The sequence below is a fragment of the Gallinula chloropus genome (assembly GCF_964237585.1).
Source record: "Gallinula chloropus genome assembly, chromosome: 1".
Taxonomy (NCBI): domain Eukaryota; kingdom Metazoa; phylum Chordata; class Aves; order Gruiformes; family Rallidae; genus Gallinula; species Gallinula chloropus.
Window position 1 is genome coordinate 88,455,207 of NC_140085.1, and position 23,953 is coordinate 88,479,159.

The 23,953-nt window shown below is 47.8% G+C and overlaps 1 protein-coding gene across 1 annotated transcript in view; it reads left to right on the forward strand.

The window, feature by feature from the left end:
- Window positions 1–6,000: 6,000 nt before the first annotated feature.
- ARHGAP31 (Rho GTPase activating protein 31) overlaps window positions 6,001–23,953 on the forward strand; it is a gene marked incomplete at both ends in the record, with an annotated part of 54,324 nt that continues 36,371 nt past the window's right edge. The window contains one exon of the mRNA XM_084279330.1: window positions 6,001–6,100. Within this exon, the coding sequence (XP_084135456.1) occupies window positions 6,001–6,100 (100 nt within the window). The remainder of the gene's footprint in view (window positions 6,101–23,953) is intronic.

A 23,953-nucleotide genomic window follows, 5' to 3' on the forward strand; every position in this document is an offset into this window, starting at 1 on the left:
GTGTGAGGTTTGTGGCATTCCTGCCTCACCAAATGGGTCATCTTGTTGGTAAGATGCTTGGAGAAGGTTCAGAACATGCTTCTAAAATGAAAGAAGCTTTTGGTAGCTGCGTGGCTTGTCTGGTAGAGTTTTACTCTGAATGTTTGTTTTATAATGCTACCATATATTATTGTGCTACCAACAGAGTTTTACGTGGGGAGACATAAAGTCTTTCCATAATGGTCTTTATGTTGTTTAAACAAAGAACAACTGGAGTCCCAAGTCAAGGATTAGAGTTCCTCTGCGCTAGCTGCGGTACTAACACAGGATCAGGCAACCATCACTGTTCAGACAAGTTTATGTTCTCAGTAAAGGAAGGGAGATATGTTCCTCATCTGTTTTTCTGTAAGCAAGATGCTTCTGAAATAACTGTGAACAGTGGGAGAAGCCAGTCTGGCTAAAAATGTAGTTGCATGTTTCGAAGTTGGGCTGTGTGTAGTCAATGACTGAATATCATGCTATATTAGGCAACTTATGTACTTCAGACTTCATTTTGCCTGGGATGATACTCAAGGAAGTAGAATGGACAGGAGTCTATGTCTGCTCCTAATATGTCAGTGACTACACCTCGTCCTCCAGGTCGTAGATCCTTGCCCTATGTCCTAAAGTGAGAGAAAAGTGAGAGAAAAGTACCCTCCTGGTACAAGGGATGGTCCATTTGTTCTCTTCTGGTGGCCTTCCAAGACATCATTGTGATGACTTCACATCACCATCATGAGCAGGCTCATAACTACAGCCTTCTGGGCATAGGTCTGTTGTACCTCCTGGTTACACCATCATGCCATGGGTATGCAGCCCACAGTAAGGAGGCTTGGTAGCATGCAAGTGTGAGGTGTCTCCTTCATTTATAGCTGAAGTGCTGGGATCTGTGAAGTAGCAAACAAAACGCTTGCACAGGGCAGACAGATGATGATGTGTTATGATGTGGGGCAAGAGGGTCCTCTGCAAGGCAGAAAGGGATGTGAGAGCAGACATAACACAGAAGATGATGTGTTATGATGTGAGGCAAGAGGGTCCTCTGCAAGGCAGAAAGGGATGTGAGAGCTGGGACAGATGGGGCTTTCCGACAGGAATGGGGTGAAATTAGGAACCAAGAGTGGTTGGGTACCCTATGACAAGGGAAGCTGAAGCCCCATAGTCTGTTGTCTGATGTGTAGTTAGAGAAACAAAAGCCTCCACACTAGGCTTTAGGCTTCACAATATCCTCCAGCTTTGGCCACAGGGTTGGGAGTCGACAGGAAACTGGACCGGAGAGGGACAGGAGAGGAAAGAGAGTATGTCGAGGGCTGGGGAGGGAGCGAGGGAGGGTGAACTGGTGTGTCAGGGTCTAACAATGAACCGTCTGTGTCAGGAAAACAGTCGTACTCCGCATGGCTATTTTTAGGGGTTCAGATCCCCCCCCTCCCTGGGTCTTCCACTCCTTGGCCCCCCTGTTCTTTTGTGCTGAGTGGCGCCTGGCAGATTGGTGGAGATTTAAAAGCCACGGATAGGAAAAAGCTCAAACACAATGAAGGAAATGCAGCAGGGAGGGGAGAGGTGGGTGCCCAGAAATAGCCTGTGCAATGCCTCGACTGCAGCCCCCAGCTCTTAGAAGGGGAAGAAATACTTAAGCCTAATGGCCAAAGCTGTTCCCCAGGCTCTCTGCTTCTGGTGTCACTGATACCTTGTCTGTGAGAACAGAGAGAACTGAAAAGTCACTCTCCATCCTATGTTCATTCACACACAGATGTTGTCATGCCATACCTGATCTCCAGCTGAAATGGGAGGCATTACACAGCAGCAGCAAAGCAGGATGGGAGGGTGCCCCACTTTCCTGCACGAACCTGCGTCCCTCTCTGACTTTGTCACTGACTTGAAATCCTGACCTATTTTTACAGGTTCAAAGGGAAGGAATTAAAGTAAGTGTTGTGGGCCATGACTTCCTGATTTGGGCTGCAGTACTGTGGGGCAGCTGGCCATCATGCTGTTTGTATGGTGGCAGGGACTAGGAAGTAATCTCTACAGAGAGATTGCTACTGTGAGAGCTCTGGCTTGGCTTGCTGTTGCTCTCATTCTGCAGACTCACTTTTTTCTTTTTATTTTTTTTTTTCAGGAGAGAAATTCCCCCTTCTTTTCCAGCTGTTTCATCTTTGAACTCCTTTTTGCTTTCCATCCTTCTGTCCTGGGCTCTTTTCCTCTTCAGCTTTGCCTTTTTCATCTGTGAAAGCTTTTTCCAGGTGGGACACTGGCTTACTCTTTAGCTCTGCCTTTCACCTAACTATTGCAGAGACCTCCTCTGTTTCCTCAAGCTGTACAAATGCAGACTTATTTTTTTCCTTCTGTGGAAAGGAACATTGCCCCTTTCCCTCAGCAAAATCCTCTGGCTCAGCACTGATTTCAGACTCTGATACAAAGCGCTTTATTTGCAAAGCCTCCCTTGTTTGGTTCCTGGTCACCTTGCCTGACCTCCTCCTCCTGGCCCTGGGCTCCCTGGGCAATCCCACAGTGACCTCCCCTCTGTCCTCTTGCCGAACCTTGTCCTGGCATGGGGAAAGCTACCCCTGTAGCCCAGCCTGCCTGGCAAGAGCTCTCCTGAAGTTCCTTGTGCCTTCTTTCACTTGGCACATGCATCTCTCACCTGGCCTGCCATGCCATTTCCTTCCTCTGGCTAACTCTTCTCTCCATGGGGTACCTGGCATGGCCAGACTGCAGTGCCTGTGAAAGCCTCTGTGAATAAATTGGGACTCCCCACTATTTTGTTTCTAGCTCCTCTTCCCTGGATTTGTGCTGTAAATGCTGGGTTTTTTCACGGCAGTCTCTCCCCACCTCACCGTGGCACCATGGTGGCAATGGCTTCTGCAATGGCCTAGCCCTGGGCAGACATCATTCACCCACGGCCCAGCTGGGGTAAGGGCTGAAAATGCCTTCCATCCTGTGAGAAATGCCAAGGGTGACAGGCTGACCCGGTGGGCTGGCCTGCTGGCCGCTGAAGCCCCTCAGAGCAGGACTGTGCAAGGGAGGGGAAGGGGCCTGTGCTGCATGGCAGCCATGCCAGCCAGAGTGCTCGCCGCTGTGCCTGGGGCCATAGCTCTCTCACTGGCAATGTGAGGAAGCCGTATGCATGCAGGGGTCGATTTTATAGATCAATTTTATTCTTTTTTCTGAAGAAGGTATCTTCTATGGAAGCCATCCTGTTGGGGTAGGCTTGTAAGGGAGGCGAGGAGAAACTGTATCTGACGGAGGGCATGGAGAAGAGGGCAGGACTGGGGTGCAGCGAGTCACCAGACAGAGGGGACAGGCTGGGGCAGTGGACACAGACCCCGTTAGAGATGCTGTCTGATGCAGGGTTATGGAGGAGACCAGGATGGGGGACTTAAACATTTTCTTTGGTTCATGGAGGGAGGGAGGTGTCTGCAGATAAGAGGTGAGGAGTCTGCAGGCTGGCATGTGCAGGAGGAGGGCAAGGAGAGAGCTTTCTCTTCCTACAGAAGGCAGCCAGCCATGCAGGCAGTAGGAGGACAGTCTGGCGAGTCATCCAGGTCTGAGCGTCCTGTTGTCTGTCCGACCTGTTTGAAGTCTGCCCCTTGGCAGGCAGGCAGGATGTGCTGCGGCACGCGATGGGTTTGGCGGCACGCCGGTACAGGGAGGGATCCCGTGCACAGATTCAACATCAAGGTGCTGTGAGAAGCCCAGAATAAATTAAAGGAAGTTTTAAGTGTTTCATGAGCACTGAGGGTCCCTGAGAACAACAATCGGTCTGGTGACAAGAGCTCAGTTTCCCCCCTGAGCCTGGGAGAGGGAGAAGGAGGCTGGGAACCGACAAACCAGACACCTCTCTGGCACCCCTCTGCAAATCAGTTTACCCTAAACCTGTCAGCCAGCAAAGCTGTAAAACGGGGATAATGATGATAATTACAGTGATAAACTGCACAACAGAAGTTGTAATTGCTCAAGGTCCTTCATTGGGGCTCTTGGTGTTTTTTCTTATATGTGAAATCCTAACATCCAGTACTTTTGAAAGGGGAAAAAAAGAACTCACCGTACCGACAGAACCTGACTGGCTTTTGGCAGCAACTGGATCACAGTTAGAGGCTTGATTTCCCTGAAAAACAGTTCTTTGTCAACATAAAGGAGGGAGGTGGTGAGTTTGCAGTGGTCTGTGGGCAGAGATGGGGTTTCTCTGCTACATGAGGGTGTAGAGCCCAGGGTTGAGAAGGGAAGTGGCTTAAGGGAGTCCTTTGCCCTGCTTCCTAGTCAGATTTCCTCCAAACAAGAACTACTCTCCCCATCTTTGGTCTAATTTTTGGTGAAAAGCTGCAATTTCCTGGTTTTCATATGTTTATTTTTCACTCAGACCTGTACAGTTATATTTGGCATGGAGCAAGAGGGGCCAGTGAAGTCTTAGCAGACTTAAGTTTGCCATCCTAGGTGAACTGTATGGCCCACCAGCATCCCCAGCCATGTACAGAAGTTGCATTTCTGGGATAAAAAATGTGGAGAAAGTGCAAGTGGCTGCTCTTATGAGTAGAGCTATGCATGTCCTGACTAGAAAGGTGTTAGTGGAGGGCGGCACGACACAGGGTTCAAGGGCAGACCTGTCCCATTTCCCTTCTTGCTGCTACTGTGTGGTTTCTGTTCCTTTTCTTTAAACCTCTTCATTAGTGAAGGGGAGCCTTTTCAGGGAGTTGACTCAAAAGTACATGAACTTAGATGCCTGGATAGCATCTGTTTCTGCTTGCTGGGGAGCTGGGTAGAAAGGAACTGAAGGTTTTCCTCCTCCCCCTTCTCTTTAGTTTCCTGAGTTTCTGCCCCACTTCTTGCACTTCAATAGCTCCTGCCTGCACCTCTGGAGAGGAAGGCAAATCTTGAAGTGACAGAGTCATGTTCGAGGGCAGGAAGGCGCCTTGTGATGAAGGACTTGATGAACAGAGGCAGAGATTTACTGGAGTAACTTCTGGTCTCTCTCTCTCCTCCTTGCCAGCCCCTCCTTGGGCCTTTTCAGAGCTGAGCGCTGGTAGTGCAGGAAGCGTCTGACCGCACCGCGGGCTGCGGCTCGGCTCAGCTCGCAGTGATTTCCTCTCCGTCAGTCCGTTATCTGTCGACTGTCAGGACAGGCTTTCCCTCTTCCTCCCCCCCCCACCCCCGTTCCCCATCCCCGTCCCTCAACTCCTCTCCCCGCCTTCCCTCAGACTTTTGCACACGCACACACACACACGAACACACACACACACACACACACACACACACATGCACTTTGCTGCCAAAAACTGTCTCCCCCTCTCTGCTCAGCTAACTTCCTTTCAGCATTTTTGTGAGCTGGATAATCCTAGGATTTGTAAAACGGGGGAAAAGGAGAGAGCGAGCGAGCGGGAGTCAGAACAGGAAGCTGGTTTCTCATTCCTCTAACTGTCCGAAGGCAGGAGGAGGGGAAGAGGGGGGAGCCAAAGAGAAGCCTTGTGCAGACTCTTCCCCGGTCCCTTTTCATTAGTCCGTTTGAACTTCCAGTCTTCTCCGTAAGCTGAGAGAAGGAAGACCAGGCTGGGACGCTTTCTGCTGGAAGTGGCGACAGTGTGGCTGACAAAACCCAGAAGGTGGCTGTGGAGGATCTCAGGACCCTGCTGAGGGAAAGACATCCCCTCCACCATTGCCTGCTCCCAACTTGCCAGCTCCGATGTGGGCACCCATCCACCACCCGCTTCACTCTGATGAGAACCCTTCCGGGCTCGGGCTATGATCGCTGCTGCTGCCGACTGGGGATCCTCCTCTCGCCCTGACCTTCCTCTGCCACAGGAGCAGCCCAACATCTGGTGGGGATTAATGTTTACTTCTCCAGCTGGACGCTGTACGGGACCCCCGATGTTACTCCCTGGGAGCGGGACACAGACGGTGGTCTGAGAAGAGCAAGATTTTTGTCATCCAGAGTGAGGCCGGGGGGAGGGGGGCAAGACAGGAGGGGGGCGAACCTCTTTTGGGACTAACCTCATGAAGAACAAGGGAGCCAAGCAGAAACTCAAGAGAAAGGGAGCCGCGAGCGCGTTCGGCTGCGACCTGACGGAATATCTGGAGAGCTCTGGGCAGGATGGTAAATGCCTCTTTATTCTCACTCTGGTAGCAGAGGAACAGCGCGCGCGTCCCCCCCCCATTTCTTACCAGTAGGATGGCAAGGACCTTTCCCAAGGCTGAGGGCTACACAACCTGGAGCTGGTTTATCCCCAGGAAGTGGAGTCACTGCTCACAATGAATGAACAATTGGAAAGTTGCTTTGGTGATGTGTCTGAGTGACCCTTGCATGAGTAGTGCAGTGTGTGGGGAAAGGAATGGGCTTGGGCTTTTGCGCTGCCTAAGAGTGGACGGAAGCGGCTGACTGTACGTTGCGATGCCCTCTCCATCACCTGGCCATGGAAGGGGGTAGTGGGCTTTTAGAGGGCTAGATTCAGAAATCAGAACAGCGCATAGTATTGCCTCCGGCCGGACTTGGAAATTCTCTTGAAGCCCACAGTGTTGCAGGGCTGTAGGGAGGAACTGGGGATGTCCCTCCTGGACTCCACTACTGTTCCCATGTTGTTCTCTCACTGATGGATGGAGACCGGATAGAGACTGGGGGATGGGGTGGAGTAGGGATGGGTGTGAGGTGTAGAGGGCAGCTGAGCTAATATTTTTACTACCCTGCCTTATCTTTCTCTCCTCCTCCCCCTGACCTCCGTGCCCTTAGATATGGGATGAGACTATGGTAGCTCAGACAAGAGGTAACTGCAAAAAGATCAGAGGGTTCTGAGCTTAAAATGGTCAGTCCTAGAGGAGGGAAGGAGTAGAGTGATTTTTCTTAAAGAGAGTCAGATGACGAGAAATGGAGTCAAGAGTTTGGCTTACAGAAAGACCTGCAGTTTAGCAAGAGGAAAAATTAATACACGCCCGTTACCATCCCTGATGTGCACATTATGTTCCAGTTTGAATTATCCAACTTTTAGAAATGTCAGGCTACTCTGAGGAAAAAAAAAAAAAAAGCTTCTAGCAGCAATGTCAGCTTTGTAAGGGAAGGCTGGACAATCAGGTCTTTCATTTGCTGATGAGCACGGCTGATGAAGTGCAGTGTGGGACTGCAGTGGCAGAACGATGGACTACACAAGTAGTCCTTTCCATTGCACAGCGAAGAGAGCAGTACATATATCACTAAGCTAAAATGTTATATATGTGCGTTTATGTAGGTATATGGGGAAAAGATTCATTCAATGTCACTGTGAGGCATCCATAACAATTACTGTATCTTTTAACTTATATAGCCCTTAACGGCAACTGAATTGCAATAGCAAAAATAACAGGCTTAATGAACTGATAGCACTTTGCCAGCACAAGGTACAGCTAGATAAATTCCATCCGGTGCTAGCACGAGCTGCCGTGGTGCAGAAACAATTTACAGCTGTTTACAGGAACACTGACAAACAATGCAGGGAAGACGGGCACAGGCAGTATATTCTGTTGAAGCAGCAAGGGGGATTTCAGAACGGAGAAACATCGTTACTGCAGTTGAAATTAGGCCAGAATAGCAAAACTTATTACCCGAAATGCCACAGTTTTTTAAAATAGTTCTTTGGGTACAAGAAAGGACATTGTCTCAAGTGCCATTTGTGGGATGGTTCACAGTTCCAACCTACTTATCTCTCCATGCTGAGGAGCAGTGGAGGAGAACATGAAGTTCTTTTCCCTTTATGCGGTGCTGCTATTTGCTGAATAGCACATCCCATTGCCCACTGCTGTGGGATCCAGAAATGAAAGACTCAGTTGTTATAGGTTTATTGGAAGGGTGTAAGTTAGATTGGTACAATTCAGTTCACTGCAGCACGGAGACAAGAAGTGAGACAATTAGAGGTGCTATTTTATTTATTTTTTTCTTGCTGGTAGGGCTCTGAGGATCAATAGGAAAGTGACTGGGTATGCCAAAGTGACATCTTGGGAAGAAGTGTCACCAGGACATCACAAACTTGCAACCTGTTAACTACAAAACAAAATTAGAGAAGCTTTTATGGTATGAAAGATGGTTGATCCGGGGATAGTTGGGTTGTCCTGCTAAGAATTATTTCCAGTAACAAGCCAGGGATCCTGCAAATGGGGGCTTTGGTGGAGACAGAAAGCAGTAACTTTCTCTCTGCACTAGATAGCACTATGTGTTTAACTGGTTGTTCCCTACATGGAAGCAATGAAGATCTAAGACTGTATCTGGGAGCGATGAGGAGGGGGAGAGCACTTTGGATGCTGTCCAGGAAACGATTTGTTGTGGACCTTTGTGAAAGCAGGTTTTAAGACACACCCAGAAGGGTTAACTGCAAAAGAAGAAGAGGCTGTAGGACAGGCAGAACACAAGTCAGATTGCTTGTGCTTTCATGCTCCAGTCTGCTTTATGCCGTCCTGCAGTGATCCTTTGTGTCCTGCACACTCCCATAGGCAGAGCAGAGACCTCCTTTTGCTGGTGTTGGGGATCTCAAGGGGAGCAGAAGGGACGGCCCAGGCTAGTGCAGACAATTCAGTTCGGCTTGTTTTTCCCTCTGGATTAGTACACGGCCGTTGCAGTTAGGGGGTGCTGCACTACTCGTGTCCCCTACATGCCTGCGGTTGTTGAAAAGCAGATGGTGCTTACTGCAAGGACCTTAGTCCCTGCGCCGTTGCCAAATTCCAGTGGAGAGAATTATATTCTGCTTAAGGTATCAGCATTTCCTCTCCTGTCATTTAACTGTTTAACAACTTGCTGCGGTCCGCTTCAGAGATGGCTGCGTTTCAGTGACGGGTGAAAAGATCCTGCTGCTCTCCCTTTCCGGGCAGATGTACCTAAGGCTCTGTTATGAAGCGCTGTATGGTAATACAGTGAAAGCTGTGGCAGAGCCACAAAGTATTTCAGAGCGGTTGTAGATGGAAAGACTTCAGCAGGTATGGTGGGGTAGGTCAGGAGACTAAAAATGCATTGATTCTTCAGACCTGATCCGGGTGATGGACAGATGTTGCTGTCTGATGCCTGGTTCGCAGGTCAGATGCATTGAATTTACTGTATTTCAAGTCAGTTCCACCACATTTGACCCTACTTGGCCTTTTCCTGCTGGCAATCTCTACACAGAGACTGGTCATGCTCCTTATGGGGGCAGTCTGCTATAAGTGCTCCCAAGCATTTAAAGTCATGACTCAGACCACAGAAAATCATGAGATAAAATAAGAATCGCTGCTGGGTTCTTTTTTTGCTTTCTGTTTTCTGAAACTTTGGTGTGCATCTGAGTTATATTTTCAAGTCTTTCTACTGGCAAGAGGATGAGAAACTTGGGGAAAAATTAGCCTTTCTTCCTTCCCACTAAAATTCTCAAACAATGACTTTAATAGCGATAGATTTGATGAAAAGCTCACATAAAAGACTGGTGGCTGGAAATACCAATGAGTAAAAGTCAACTGATTTCACATAGTCTGTCTTGTGTTGCTGCCAGCACTGAATCCTCATACAGAAGCAAGTGATCTCTTGGAGTGTCAGTTCTTCACTAGAAAGCAGTGTCAGGCTTTGGGCATGGGTAGGCACCAGTGCAGGAGGAAGTTAGAGCTAAATTCCTCTGCTAAAACATTTTCCTGTGCCAAACTTCATTAAAGTGTTGTATGGGCGCAATGGAGCTAACAGATATTAGCCCTGGAGGGTTAACCTTTGTGCCATATTTTGGCCTCTTGATAACCAGTCAGAGGACATAAATCTGGTAATGTGTCTCCTTTTTCAAGAGGAGCAAAGCTGATACTGCCTCTTCGGAGGTCAATGCAAGCTGCAAATCAGGCCCCCAGTTCCTGTAATAACAACAGTAAAATTTTCTGGTGATGGATGGGCCAGCAGAGAAGACAAGACATGAGGTTGTGCAGAAACCTTAGTTGGGGCAGGACAGTCTGAACCACCTAAGAAAACAGTCACGAAGAGTAGCCTTGCCTCTATCACACAAGTGTTTTAAGAGGGGTCTGAACTCAAAATGGAGCTTAATATCCTCAGTACTTCTAACTATGGGAGATTCAGACTGAAATTTCAGGTATACAACCAGGTACAGCTTCTGTTTGTTTTCAAATGGAAATAGAAGTAGCATCTATAAAAATTTGATTGTGCTGGCTAAAGCTGATCCCATCTTTTGCACTACTGATTCAGGCCTACCTTTGCTTCATTTGCTTAGAGCCAGGTAGGACTTGGAGAAAGGCTGAATCGTTTCCTTCATTTTTTAGCATGCCGGTGTCTAGACGTTGGGATAGGAGGTGCTACCAGGACTGCAAAAACACAAATCTCAGATTAGACGCCTTGTTCTCATGGTGCAGGTCAGCTCTGTGCTCCTAGCTTCCCCTGTTTGCTGAGAGTTAGTTCTGCTATTGCTGTTACCCCTCTGTGGTTTCTTCCACATCTGTTTCCTGCCTGATGTTGTCTGGTTGAGATGCAATGAGATCAGCTTTTCCCCTTAACCCCCTCCCACACTCTTCACGGCTCCCTCAACACCTCTCATCCTGAGCCTGTGGCACCCAAAGCACTTTCTGTCTCTTCGTCTTATGCTGCATATTGGCTGTGTTTGTTACTTGCTGTAGAATCAGAGCTGCTTCATTCGAGGAGCTCCGAAGCCACCAAACCCCTTGTGCTCTCCACTTGAGGCTCCTTCTTGTATGGCAGAGAGTGGGGTAGACCAGTGACACTCCCTGGCACCCGGGAGGGAAAGGGAGCTGGTGTCTGTCTGCAAATGTAGTACAGGGAGATGGGTGAGGAAACCGTTGCGAGCCCCTGGATTGTCATATGGGGAAGGAGAAAGCAATGTGGGTAACCCACATGATACTCTTCTACACTGTGTGGCTGGGCAATGACTGCTTCTGCCTTGTCAGAACTGTATTTGAATGAAGGAAAGCTTTCATTCAGTGTTAGTGGTGTCATAAAAACACTGGACGCTTGGCCTATACTGACTCCCCAAGCAGGATCTTAACCACTTTTGAGAGCTGCAGTAGGTCAAGACTTTACTGTAGAATATGCAAGTATTTCTGAGGGAAAACATTAATTCAGTGGTAATATGCTTTGTACAAAGGAAAGGTCCCCTGGATACTCTTCAGCTGTTTTGGTACCACCCCTTAGCACGCTACCTGCCTGATTTTGATGCTCTGTGTTTCGTTGTGAAGCTGCCATGCCTGTGCTCAGATGGGTAAGGAGACCTGTCACCCAGGAGGAAAGTAGCTTGCTTTGCGAACAGGGTCCCTTCAGAGCCAACTGTTAAACCTGCTACCCAGATGTGATGCAGCTTTCCTGAGTCATGAGGCTTTCCTTCCTCACACTTGCGTATGCAGCTCTATCTCTATGTGTTTGTGGGGATGTACATGCAGGTGCACGCAAGTCTGTGGCACATGTAAGTGTGTACTGCACAAAGATGCACTTGTGACCACTTGGTGTATATATATATATATATATATATATTTATTTTTTCAAGCTGCTTTTCCTAGGATGGTGACGGGACTGCATGCCCTTGCTTTTGGGTAGGTGCTTTTAGTTAGCAGCGCATGCAGGAGGTCCTGGGAAAACTGCTGAAGGATCATTAATGGCAATGTGGAGGAAAAAGATGAGGGCATTTACACTTATTTTTTTTTTCTAAATCCCCTTGGAAAAATGAAAATGCCACACGAACATTTAATCTGCTGCAGAAGAATGAAGAGCTGCATTCATCCTGCTCTCAAAATTAGAAACTGTGACACTGGGGATTTCTGTCTCAAGAACTGACTGAGCTGAAAAACCTTTTTCTCTCTTTGTGGCCAGGTGGCTTTCAATCCAGATCTCTTCCCTGACCTACCTCACTCTGAGGCTATGCAAACACTTGTCTTCCTGCAAGGGAGGAAGCGGAGAAGGGGACAAGAACAACTTCTTGGGCTGGATTGAAATGCATTAGTCCTTTTTCTTTTTCTAATCTGATACACTGCTGCAGTCTGCTCTACATTTTTACATTGCTGATGTACTAAGCAGCCCTTGACCTGCTCTGTGGGGTCTATGCCCTAGCTGTAGTCACGCACCTTGCGTGGATACTTAAAGCTGCATCTCCTCATCTTCAACACTACCAAAAGGGACATTCAGACTCTGAAGTTTTGGGGCAAAAGAAGGGGGACTGTATTGTACTGTGGAGGAGAGCTGTGGCACTGCAGCCCTGAGGGTTGAGTACATGAATTGGCAGGTGAAGTAGCTGCGCAGGACTTGCAGGGGGAAACAGTTTCTTGGCTGTTCAGAGCCTGCCAAGCCATGTCCTGTGGACAGGGGAGTGAGAAACTCTACTGCAGAAAGGGATAGTGTGGGGGGATGTAACATAAAGGTTGCTTTTTTTCCACCTACTCTTGCAAGTGGAGCATTATGCTATGAGTCCCAGATATCAGCCTCTATGGCAACAAAGTGAGAGCAACAAGACATTGGGAACAACGAGAGCAGAAGCCATCTGTCTGCTCCTGTTACTCCGCTGTTCCTCCTTATTTTGGATGACATTTGTGTTACTTCCTCAATCTGTTTCTGGTTCCTGGGAGCTGGATTTTTGTGCCTCTGTGGCACAGTGTTACTGCAGTGAAACATGCATGTTGCAAGCTCAGCTCCTTGTTCTGTATTGACTTTACATTGCTAGCACTGTGTGATCAGCAGAGAGCGCTTCCATTGCTGCCTCCTGCTTCACATCTCCCTTACCAAGCACTGCAGGAGGCACACGTGTTGTTTGCATGCTTAAGCCCCACTTTGATCTTGCGTTCTCCCATCCCCTGCAAACAGCGTGAATCACATGTCTTGCCTGCAGATGCTAGATTAGAAAACATATCTTGATTCAGCAAATGTTTTCTCTCTGTTGGTAACAGCTGATTTCATCTGAACCTAGGAAACCAAGGAGCAGGGACTTCATGCGTGTGTGTGGTTTTGCAGCTCTCAAAGGCTCAAGGGGAGAACGGCAGTGGATGAAATGCTGTGACTGCACAGGGTGGTTGTATGGCCTAGACTGATGTAGACATGGAGAACAAGTAGTCTGGGGGATCCCCAGTAATCTGCAGTGCCTGGATCCAAAGTTTTGGTGTAGGCCTGGTCCTAGTGTGGGGAACTCGTGGCACAAATGAAATACTGGAAAACTCAGGCTTTGCATATGTGATACAGTTCTACAGCAGCACCGTTTGCTGGCAGTCAGGGTGGTGCCAAAGATTGACATTCCAGCATTTCCCCTTTAACGGTAGAGGGAGAAATGAAAACTGCCTGCCAGTAGCGGTATTCCCAGTCCTGCTCCGAAGGGCCTGGGCTGGGTGGCTCTCAGGCTGACTGCCCGTATCCCTGCTCTGGATGGATCTCTGATCCACACTGGATGCAGGTTTCCTGAGTGAGAAATACAAATGAAGAGTGATTAAAGGACGGAGAGCTACCAGTGTCTGCCTTCAGTTCTGAACCACCAACCGGGCGCCGGATGTACTTACAGCTTTGACATGGGAACCTACAGATACCTTATTACACTACATAGGCTGCTAATTGGCTCCACTGCTGGTTGCTTTAAGGGCAGCCAGTGCTGCTAGTTGCCTACTGATGCCTACTTTCCGTACATTCGCAGAGCCCCAAGCCCCAGCTGTCCTTTGTTCATATGCCAGAGCCTTCAGCTTCTCTGCTGATAACTTCTGTGAATGCGTTTTGCATTGTCAACAACAACAAAATAATCATAAAAAAATCTGCAGCATGTTTACAACAGACACAGACAGAGAACAGTGTAACATAAATTGAATTTAGTGTTCAATTAAATAACATGGGGCAACTGTGCTCACTGTATTATTAACTTTCATACTTAATGCAATAATGTAGCCCTCTGTTTTCTGTATTTGTCTGAAAACACAAGCAGATTTTCTGGTCTTCTGCACCACTGTGATTGCAGATATGAAAGTACTTACCATGGGCTTGAGACCTAGGTTGTGTCAAACGTCTAGGTCCTAGCATAGCATGAAGTTATAGACACCAACTTCACCCTCCCACAAGTGCCAAATCAATGCCATCAGTGTGCGTGACAGCAAAGAGTTTACTCACTAATGCTGCAAGTCTTTCAGCACACCCCACTTCAGCGGGCAGAGAAGTCCCAGTCCTCTTCTGTCTGACCCTCCTGCCTCGAACACAACCCTGCAGCTGGATTAGATTCCCCCTTTTCAGCCCCGCAGAGGCACTTTTGATCTTGCACCAAAAGGAATAAAGCAATCCTCATGCTTTTTACAGTTCGCTTCAGCTTCTCTGCCTCAGTTGCTGTCCTCCCTTTTGAGAGCAGCATCCTGGCCTATGTTCAAACCAGCCTGCCTTCATCCTGGTGTCAGCAGCTGATGCTGTGTGTGTGTGACAGCCCCTGTTTCAAGCAATGCTGGGTTGGCTGGGCGGCTTCTTGGATTTAGGTAATTTAATGTGCATATGGGAAAAGTTACATTAACAGCAACAGAAAATGTGACAGAATCCAGTATTACTGATATGAGTGGGGATCTCTTGAGATTGTTTGGACCAACAATCTCAACCTTGCCTGCTTAAGCAAGGCCTGCTAGTGCTGGTTGTCCAGGACTATGTCCAGCTGAGTTTTGAGTATGTCCACAACTGCTCTGGGCAACCTGAATCAGCCTTTGGCTACTAGCACAGAAAAAAACCTGTTGTGTTCAGATGGAACCTTATGGGTTTTTAATTTGTGCCTCTTGTCCTGTCAATGGGCACCACTGAGAGGATCCCCTTTCCCTTTTCTTCATTCCTCCCCATCTGTTATTTGTGCACACTGATAAGATCCCTCATCATCTTTTTCTTAATCAGGTTGAACAGTCACAGATCTCTCAGCCTCCCCTCATATGAGAGGTGCTCCAGTCTCTTAATTATTGTGGACTTGTGCTGGTCTCATTCCAGTAAGCCTGTGTCATTCTTGTACTGGGGAGCTGGACACGGGACTCCAGATCAGTGCTGAGCAGAGGGGAAGGATCCCATCACTCAACCTGCTGACAAGACTGGAGAAGGGAGCTACTGGACAGGGTATAAAAAAGGGTTACGGAGATGATTAGGGGATTAGAACATCTATCTTATGAAGAGAGGCTGAGAGACTTGGGACTTTTTAGCCTAGAGAAGAGAAGACAGGTGGGATCTTATCAATGCTTATAAGTACTTGGGGGGTGGGTGTCAGGAGGATGGGGTCAGTCTTTTTCCAGTGGTGCCCTGTAACAGGACGAGAGGCAATGGGCAGAAACTTGAGTATAGGAAGTTCCACCTAAACATGAGGAGGAACTTCTTCACTGTGAGGTAACAGAGCACTGGCACAGGCTGCCCAGAGAGGTTGTGGAGTCTCCTTCTCTGGAGATACTCAAAACCCACCTGGATGCTGTCCTGAGCAACCTGCTCTAGGTGATCCTCCTCTGGCAGGGGAGTTGGACTAGATGATCTCCAGGGGTCCCTTCCAAACCCTGCCCTTCTGTAACACTCTTCCTAATTCTTCCGATGATCCTAGTAATTTATACAGTTTCCACCAGGAATTTGTCTTAGCCTCCCAGCCTAAGCTGGCAATTTCAGTCAATAACTAACACGCAGTTGGGGTGGTGTTAAGCATCCTTCCTGCCCTGGTTAAAGCTGAAAAGGGATTGTCTTTTCGTAAAGGGCTGCTATTCTTTAATGATTTCTGCAGTCTTGCTGCTGGCCAGCTCAAACAAATTAGTGCAGGCTTTATATAATATGCTGATATGCTGCATCTGATGAAAGCTTTGCAGAGCCTTGGCTTAACAGAAAGCCTACAAACAAAGCAGTGAAGCAGCACACCTTTCCCAGGCAGTGGCTGTACAGCTCTCCCCCCCCCGAAGGTGCTGTGCCTTCTGGCACTGGGGGCTCGTGGCCGGAATTCACAGTGCCTATGCTACATGCCCCCTTCCCCAGCATGGGGACTGGATGAGGGGGGGGGAAATGTGCATCCCCATGCAGGATTCTCAGCTGTGGCTGCTGCTCTCAGAAATGCGCCCTGAGCAGCTGAGCTGGGTTCATAGCCATTTATCTCCAGCTCCTCTCTCTGCCCTCTTCTATGCTCAAGGCTCAGCTAACTAAATGCCTTTGGAAATGCTATTATCTCCTGTGCTCTCTGGGGCCAGGAGCAGCTTGAAGATTTATCATCTGGAACAGGAGGCTTTGTTTAGTTCAGTAAAGCACAGAACTGTTACAGAAAGAACAAAAACAAACCCCCAAACCAAATGCAAAGCTCTATTTACATCTCACATCCTTTCTTCGAGTCTCATCTGGGAACATGTGTGCATTTGGCTTTGTAATGGGATTAAATGCTGTCACGTGGTGAAACGGTTAGAGGAGAGATACCTGTATCTCTAGAATCCGGATTGAACATCCAAAGGGCCAGGAGACAGTCCTCATGTGACTAAGTTGTGTAACTTGTTTCTGACTCAGTGTTAGACAGAGGAACCGCTCCGATTCTCCGGTACAAACTTAATTTAAAGGATACCACTATGGTTTTCACCAAACACAGAAGCATTGGTGCTGCCTTTTTTTTCTGAAGGCTGCTGATGTGCTCACAAGCTTCACCTACATGTGGGATGCAGGGCTGAGAATCCAGGCTAGATCTTACCATCTGTAGTCAGTGCCTCATCAAAAAAATGCTGATTTAGCAAACCCAGAACACTGTGAGAAAAGGAAGGGGTTTGTTTATTTGGATCTGAATATTTCATTTGGAATCTTTTTGATACCGTAAGTGTTTGCCATCTCTCGCAGCGAATGTGACTGTCACTCCTGTTGCATACAGGCAGGTTGGCGGCACAACAGGGGCAATCAGCCTGTGGAAAAACCTTTGCTCCATATGCAACTAGTGCTTGTTTTTCTATTCATCTCTCATTATGGTGCTGCTGGTGGTGATGGCAGTCACACCTCAGGAGGTTCGGAGGTGTGATCAGGCAGGGTGAGCCTCCTTCTGGATCCCTTGCGTCTGTGCTGCAATTTGTGTGAAATAAATAAGCTGTCAGCAGGACTGAATTGTTTTCTTTCCTCATGAAAAATCAGAGAGGGGAACAGCTTCACCATTTTGCTCTTTCTCTTTTTATCTTCCTCGCACGCTCTGCTTGGTATTGCCTTTTCCTTACCCCGGCTCTGGTCAGGTAGTTTCAGATACATGAGAGGCTAAATGAGAACAAACACTCTTTTGAGATTTATTGCATCTTCTGCTTCTAATCAAGCCAGAAAAATAGAGCAACAGACTTCCTTCTATAATCCTGTTCTCTCCCTTCCAGTCCCGGCTGGAAACCAGAAGTACAACAAGGTAGAGGAATGCAGGAAAAAAAAACAACAGTTAAAACAAATGTCCTGAAGCCTCTAAAAGGAGCGTGGGCTTTGGCCTGAGGCAATGGCTCAGGGTTACTGAAGGGGCATGGGGGATTCTCCCTTCTCTCAAGTGTTTTCAGTTCCCAGTATTTAGTTGGGTTTTTTGGTTCCCGTGCCTGCCCTCTCCCTCCCTCCCTCCTCCATTTCAATAACTTCATTGCCAGGATGGCAGTATGTGTGTGTTGCCAAAGTCAATATATCAAGCGTCAGCGCCCGAGGCGGGCTTAGGAGCAGTAAATGGGAAGAGCTGGTTTTGATCTATCAAGTCCATTATTCTTCCTTCCTGGCTCGATAGCGAGCGCCAGTCACGTACTCTTGCCCAAGCGTTGCTGTGTAAAGCCACAAACAGGGGTCAAGTCAGGAAATACAGTTCTGCGTCCCAACAGCTTTGATTTGGGGGTCCTCCTCTGGGCACCATCCTGCAGCCCCCATCCCTAGATCAGCCAGGCGCAGGTGACCCCTCCTCGGGGTGGCAGGCAAAGTGTGGCGGCCGAGGCAGCCCCCCAGCACTGCTCGTAAACATGCTTCAGAGGCAGGGAAGGAACCAGTGTAATAAACACAAAGAAGGGCTAGGAGTCCTAATTAGTCCTCATTTCTAGCCTGGTAAAATGCCCATCTGTCACTCTGTTGCAATAATGAGATTTGAGAAGATTAACTGAATACTACTTAGGCCCTAAACACGGCCGCTCAATAAGCGTGCTGCTGTTCAGCCTTAAGCAGTGCTCGCAGCAATTACACCCTGAGCAGCAGGTTTGTGTCTGGTTAGCGCTTGCAAGGGAGTTGCCCAAAGAAAGCTGCTGCCGCAATGGGGTGGATGATTCAGAAGATGGCAAGCACAGCATCACTTCAGTCAAGTTGCTGCCTTGGCATCATCGAGGGAAATGCTGCCGTTTGGGTTACAGGTCCTTTAAAAACCCAAAGTTCTGGTTTATCTTTTGTTTCTTGGAGATAGGGACTCTTTTCCATATGTACATGCTGTGCTACGTCTTTCCCTTTCCAGAAGCCATTTCAGCTGGAGCCAGGATTTGTTGTGGGGCTTGTTTGGTGTTTTTTTATTCAGTGTCCTGAACTGTCATGGAGCGTTGCTCTGCCCAGCTCAACAGCTGCCACCTCTCAGCCTGGAGGTGGGTGGAGTAAGTCTTGTTTTCGCAGTTTGTGAAATATTTTGGGATGTAAGGGGACCTGTTACATTACTGATGTTAGCTCTTGGGCATTAAAGACAGACGTGAGCTGCAGCTCTGGATCCTCAGGGCTTTGAAGGCTTATCCCTGCCCTAATAATGGTTCCTTACTTTGGACTTTTTCATGCAACTCTTACTACAGATTTGAACTCACTGCAGGAAGGTGGAAGGATTTAGCAGGTGGAAAAAGGGTGACAGCAAGGCTTTTCTTTGCAACATTATGTACCTATGAAGCAAATTTAAGTGAGCTTTGGTAGAAAAAGGGAAAAGAGACATGCCTGTTTCCTTTGGGAGAATGGGAAATACCAGAAAAATGTGTTCCTGCCTCTTGACAGAGAATGTTTGCAGGGTATGATAAGATTTTGTACAGTTGTGATTCTGGAGACAGTGCAGGTGCACCTGACATCAATTCTTGTGCTTCAGAAAAGATACTTTAGCTTGTCAAGTACCTTATTTCTATCCCTTTTCTCACTTCTGTCTCCATGAAAGGAGACCGGCAGCAGCAGTGCCGCTTGCTTTACCCCACAGTGATGCCAGTGCGGGCGCAGTCCTGTCTCTGTCGTGCTGTCAGCTCTTTGGTTGGGCCGCGGTGCTGACAAGCGGGACCTCGGCCAGTGCAGGACAAGGGAGAGAAGGCAGCAAGGGTGGCACTGCACATCGCTGAGATCTCCAGGCAGCTTCAGTTCTCAGGGAAGGGACTGCAAACAAAAACCTGGGCATGGTGGGAAAATCCTCTCCCGTGCTTGACGAGGGCTCCCATGTTAGGGTTTCAATGGGAAGCTTCTCCCTTCCCCTCCCATTCTCCTCTCCCTGTGTTGGGGTGCAGTGGTTTCACATAACCCCCCTGTTTATTATGGGGTAGAGCAAGGGGTGAAGGCCATCTCTGACCCTCTCCTCCCCTTGGCAGTTTGCATGTTAATTAGCTTGTCCCTACGAGACAGGTCCGCAGCCCGACAGAGCGGCGATTCAGCGGCCGAACAATGTCTGATTATCCCGGCCTGGGGAGCAAGGGGCCGGCCCCCGGCACGTGGGCTCAGTGTCCCTGGCCAGATGGCTCCTCCAACTCGCTTGGCTGGGCCAGTACTGCTGCTCGGGGAATTTGACACATGTCAGCGGTTTTGGCTGAGCGCTGTTGTGAGCCACCAGCAACGCAGTTGTCTGAACTATGGGGAAGAGCTCCAGGCGTGTGCTGGGCGGTGTCACCGGCTCCATGTCCCACGCCAAGGCGGTTACCGGTGGCTAAAAGGGAGCACCGAGGTTCATGTGTGGAATGAAACTTTGCACCCTCAGCTTGGCTTCCTTTACCCCACATCTGGTTTGGAGACCTGGTGGAGATGTCAGCATCTTAAAAGCACGCCTCTTAGAAGCTTTTCTCTTTACTTCCTGGTGTTTGTACACCAATGAAGGCTGTTTTGCTCAGATTGGAGTTTGGATTATGTAGAGCACAGGAGGTGGTAGGAATCATGCTGGTGGCATGCCACAGGCAAGGTCTAGTCCTGCTCCCACTTGACTCAGTGAGAGACCACTGCTTTTCCCACATCCTTCTCCCCCCAGTGGTTAAATGATGCTGGTATTGTCTTTGCTGTGGTACAAAGTTCTTATCATCATCATTATTATTATTAAATATGGAGGGTCTGAGCTGTTTTTATCACCCAGTTCTGAAAGGGGAGCTCTTGCAGCTGTGGGGAGTGCTGCACCAGATGGCACTGAGGGGAGAAAAGGATGGTGCTCACCCGGGTTGCCCCTTTCAGCCATAACAAGAGCCTCAGAGGGGGGTGTGAGGAACACCAGGGCAGCATGACGTACCTAGAGAGGAAGGTTGCTCATGTTTCCTTCTGAGTTAGCGAGTCCTCTGCCCTGATACGTGACGCTTCAGCTTTGAAGAGAACATGACAGCCATTTACCACCTAACCCCTGGGTCTAGGAAATAGGAAAAACAATGCAGCATCTATCTGAAATAGCAGAAGAGATTACCCTAACCCGGAATTTGGCCAGGATGCTGTCTTTAGTTCTGCTAATCTTGCAGAAAAAAAGAAAAAGAAAAGAAAAAAAAAAGAAAAAGAAAAAAGTGCTACAAAGACTTTCTGCAAGACTGAAATCTTCATTTCATAGTCTCTCATTTAGAAGGGAGAATATGCACTAACACAGCCTTCTCTTTGCACACCATGGGACATGGCTCATTATCAGCTCATGGGAAGGACTGCCCCTTTGGAGTCACCAGCAGCAGTTAAATTGATTCTGGCTTTGGATCCAGTTGCAACATCAGGTTATTGATAGAAGCTAATGATCCTGCATCCAAATAAACAGCTGGGAGGGACGAAGTGTGGCAGAGATATTAAAAAGAAGACTTGAGGGAAGGGAATAAGTACAAAGGTGGAGTGGAGAAAGCATGTGAAGAAATTCCAGCGTAATGGAAGGGTCAGGTTGGAAAAACTAGTCTGAGAGCAAAACTGAGTGTATTTGAACTGGTAGAAGAGAGGGCTATAAGTGGGAGAAAAAATCAAAATCATTGCAGCTTTGGTAGTAGGGGTAGAGCAGATGAGGAGATGCTTTTCTGGGCACAGTCATCCAGAGGATAGACGGGAATAGTGTTCCTCTGAATCAGTGGAAAAGGGAGGAAGATGCTTAATGATGCCAACAGCTCTTGTTATCCAAAAATCCTCTTCCAGATCTTACCCAAAACTGAACCAGGGCAAGAGATGAAGGAATTGTTTCTGGCTCCTTTCAGCCCTTTAAATAAGCCTTGTTTTGGAAAGTGTGAGGAGATGCCACCGAGTTTCTGCACCACAAGTGATGCGTTTTTTCATCATCTAGCTTGGGTTTTTTTTCAATCTTCCCTTTGGTCCCTAACTGATATTAAAATGAGTTTCAGTCTCTCTGATCAGTTCCAGAGTCTATGGGTCTGAGCAAGAACAGCTTTATCTCACTTGGATAAGCTTTCAGTACTTAATGTTTAAATGTGCTCAGCTTCATTGCCTGCTGAGAGTATGCAGTGCCTCAGCTTCCTTTGCTGTGGAAGCCTGTGCTATAAATCAAAACTTTGATTTTACAGTCTCAAATAAATTCCTGCTCTTGGATCATGCGGTTTGTCCCACTTTGAGATAGACCTGAGCAGGGAGATGGTGGGTTTTCTTTTCTTTCCTCTGAAATCCATCAGCCATGTACTAACATCAGGATGCAGGTCTTGGCCCGAAGCGTGCAGCTCAGCTGCGTCGGCTGCGGAGAACTGCAGAGGCAAAGGGATGATTGACTTATACAGCAGAACCGCAGCTATCAAAATGTAAGGAAGTTTGATTAAGTATGATCTCAACGCCCTTTTCCTGCAACGCCCCTCCTTGTGTTTGCAATGTGTTTGTTAGTGTCTCAAAGCCCTTAGTACAGCAAGATCCAGGAGTCAGAAAGACAAAAGAAACACAGCCCAGAATACCAACTCCTTGTCATTTGCCTTTGAAGAAACATAGCACATTACAGGATTATTGTTTTTGCGTTGCTTCCTCTTTCCTTGCTTTCCCCAATCTTTGTTATTCCCAGCAATGACCATATTTACTTATTTGCCTTTTCCCAAACCACTGGACAGACAGGGGCTTCATCACTGAGCAGTTTAGCAGGGCTGACGGGGTGGCCGGCAACAATGGGGCTTTAATCAGGGCGCCTCCAGCAGCCGCTGCTGGCCAGAGGTTCCTCTGAATTCCCAACATGGAACAGTTGCCTCTTTCACAAGCGCCTGTGGGATGAGCAGAGGATTGCTACACCCAAAGCATTTTCATGCAGCAGCGGCTCTCTGAAAGGAAACGCTGCCGAGGACACCGCCTGCAGCGCCCCAAGCTACTGGGGTGTCCAGCATGAGAGCTGCTTTCTTCCAGGCCTGGGCTGTGTTTGCCTTCCACATGCAAGCTGCGAATAGCTCAAGTCTGGAAAGAGTTTAGGAAAGCATCTAACTTCTCTCTTAAAGGAGAAAAAAAAAAGAAAAAAAGATTTGGGGGGTGGGGGGAGGGAGAAGAAATCATTGGGGTAATGAAATAGTTTCCAATGACTTGATGCAGCGTGGCCAAACCATTTGCAATAATTTCCTTTAAATTCCTTTTATATAGAAAGAATTAAATATGTAATCATGAATCAGGAAGCAGTCATCCTGCCAGCCAGTGACATGTACAGAGAGATCAGAGCAAAGTGAGAAAGACACAGAACAGCAGGAGACTTGCAAACCCTCTTTTTAGCCCTCTCTTTTTCTTCCTCTTTTTGTTTAGTGTACGTATCCATGTAGTACTAACATCTCTTACCCAAAAAAACCCACGGGAATCTCCTGCTGTTCCTTGTCTCTCCGATGGCAGCCCTAAACCTTCCTGTCTCGATGTGTCTCATCTGTCTGTGTTTCCTCATGGATTTTTCAGTCCCCAGATGTTTGGATACCTGATTCATCTCAAAGGAGACTGTGAAGCATTAAGTGTTTTAAAATGCCCAGCTTTATAATTGCTTTGTTTAACTTTGCAACATTCTGAACTCATATAAGGCAATAATAAAAATCACTGCTGTTTTCCTTCGAACGATTTTGCTGTGCTGCTTCTAAATTTGTGTGTGCGCAGTGGCTTTTGCCTTTGTGCTAGCAAGGTTATAACATTCTTGTTTCCCAGATTCATATTTTTCCAATTCTCTTTTCCAAACCCGCTATAAAGCTTCCTGCCAGGAGTGCCCAGACTGTTGTGTAAAAAAGGGCTGAGGTGCTACCAAGTGCTACCAAATCAAAGTTAAGAAGTTTCCCTGACAAAACCTGAGATCAAAGGAGAAAGGCCCCATGTCTGTGTCTACAAAGGTCTAGAGAGCTACAAAGCTCACTTGAGTTTCACCTGAGTTTTGTGTATCTCAGGAACCTGCTTGGGTTACAATCTAGAGGTCTGACACTGGCCTCGGCTGTCTCCTGCCCAAGGAGGGAGATGAAGATGCCTGTCTAAAGCCCAGCTCATTTTGAATTGGTTCTTCTCAGATTGCTCTGACCAGGGCTTAATTTGAAGTTTGGACACCTGAGTTCAATTTCCTTGAAATCCGGGGTGCTCAGCTGCAGGGTTTTTATCTGAGTCTGTCTCTAGCCTGGCTCAATGGGAAAGGAGAGTAAATGCTACAGGCCAGGAGACTACAGATGCAAAAAATTATAGGCTTTAAAATGTCACTAGCTGAGCACATAATGGATATTCTTTGGATTTTATGATTAGTTGTTGTGTTTTCTAAGCCAATGCTGCCTTCCTGATACGATTTATAAGGGAGTTTTAGGTTGTGGCCAGGCAAGCCAGATTCAAAAGTGGATTCCCTGGGAACGCCATTATCTTTTGCAACACTTCCTTTGTTTCTTCTGAGCAGGGCAAGCTTGCTGATGTACATCTGAATGTGATTCCCACCCGCTCTGCCATCTTCCCTTCCAGCCTGAG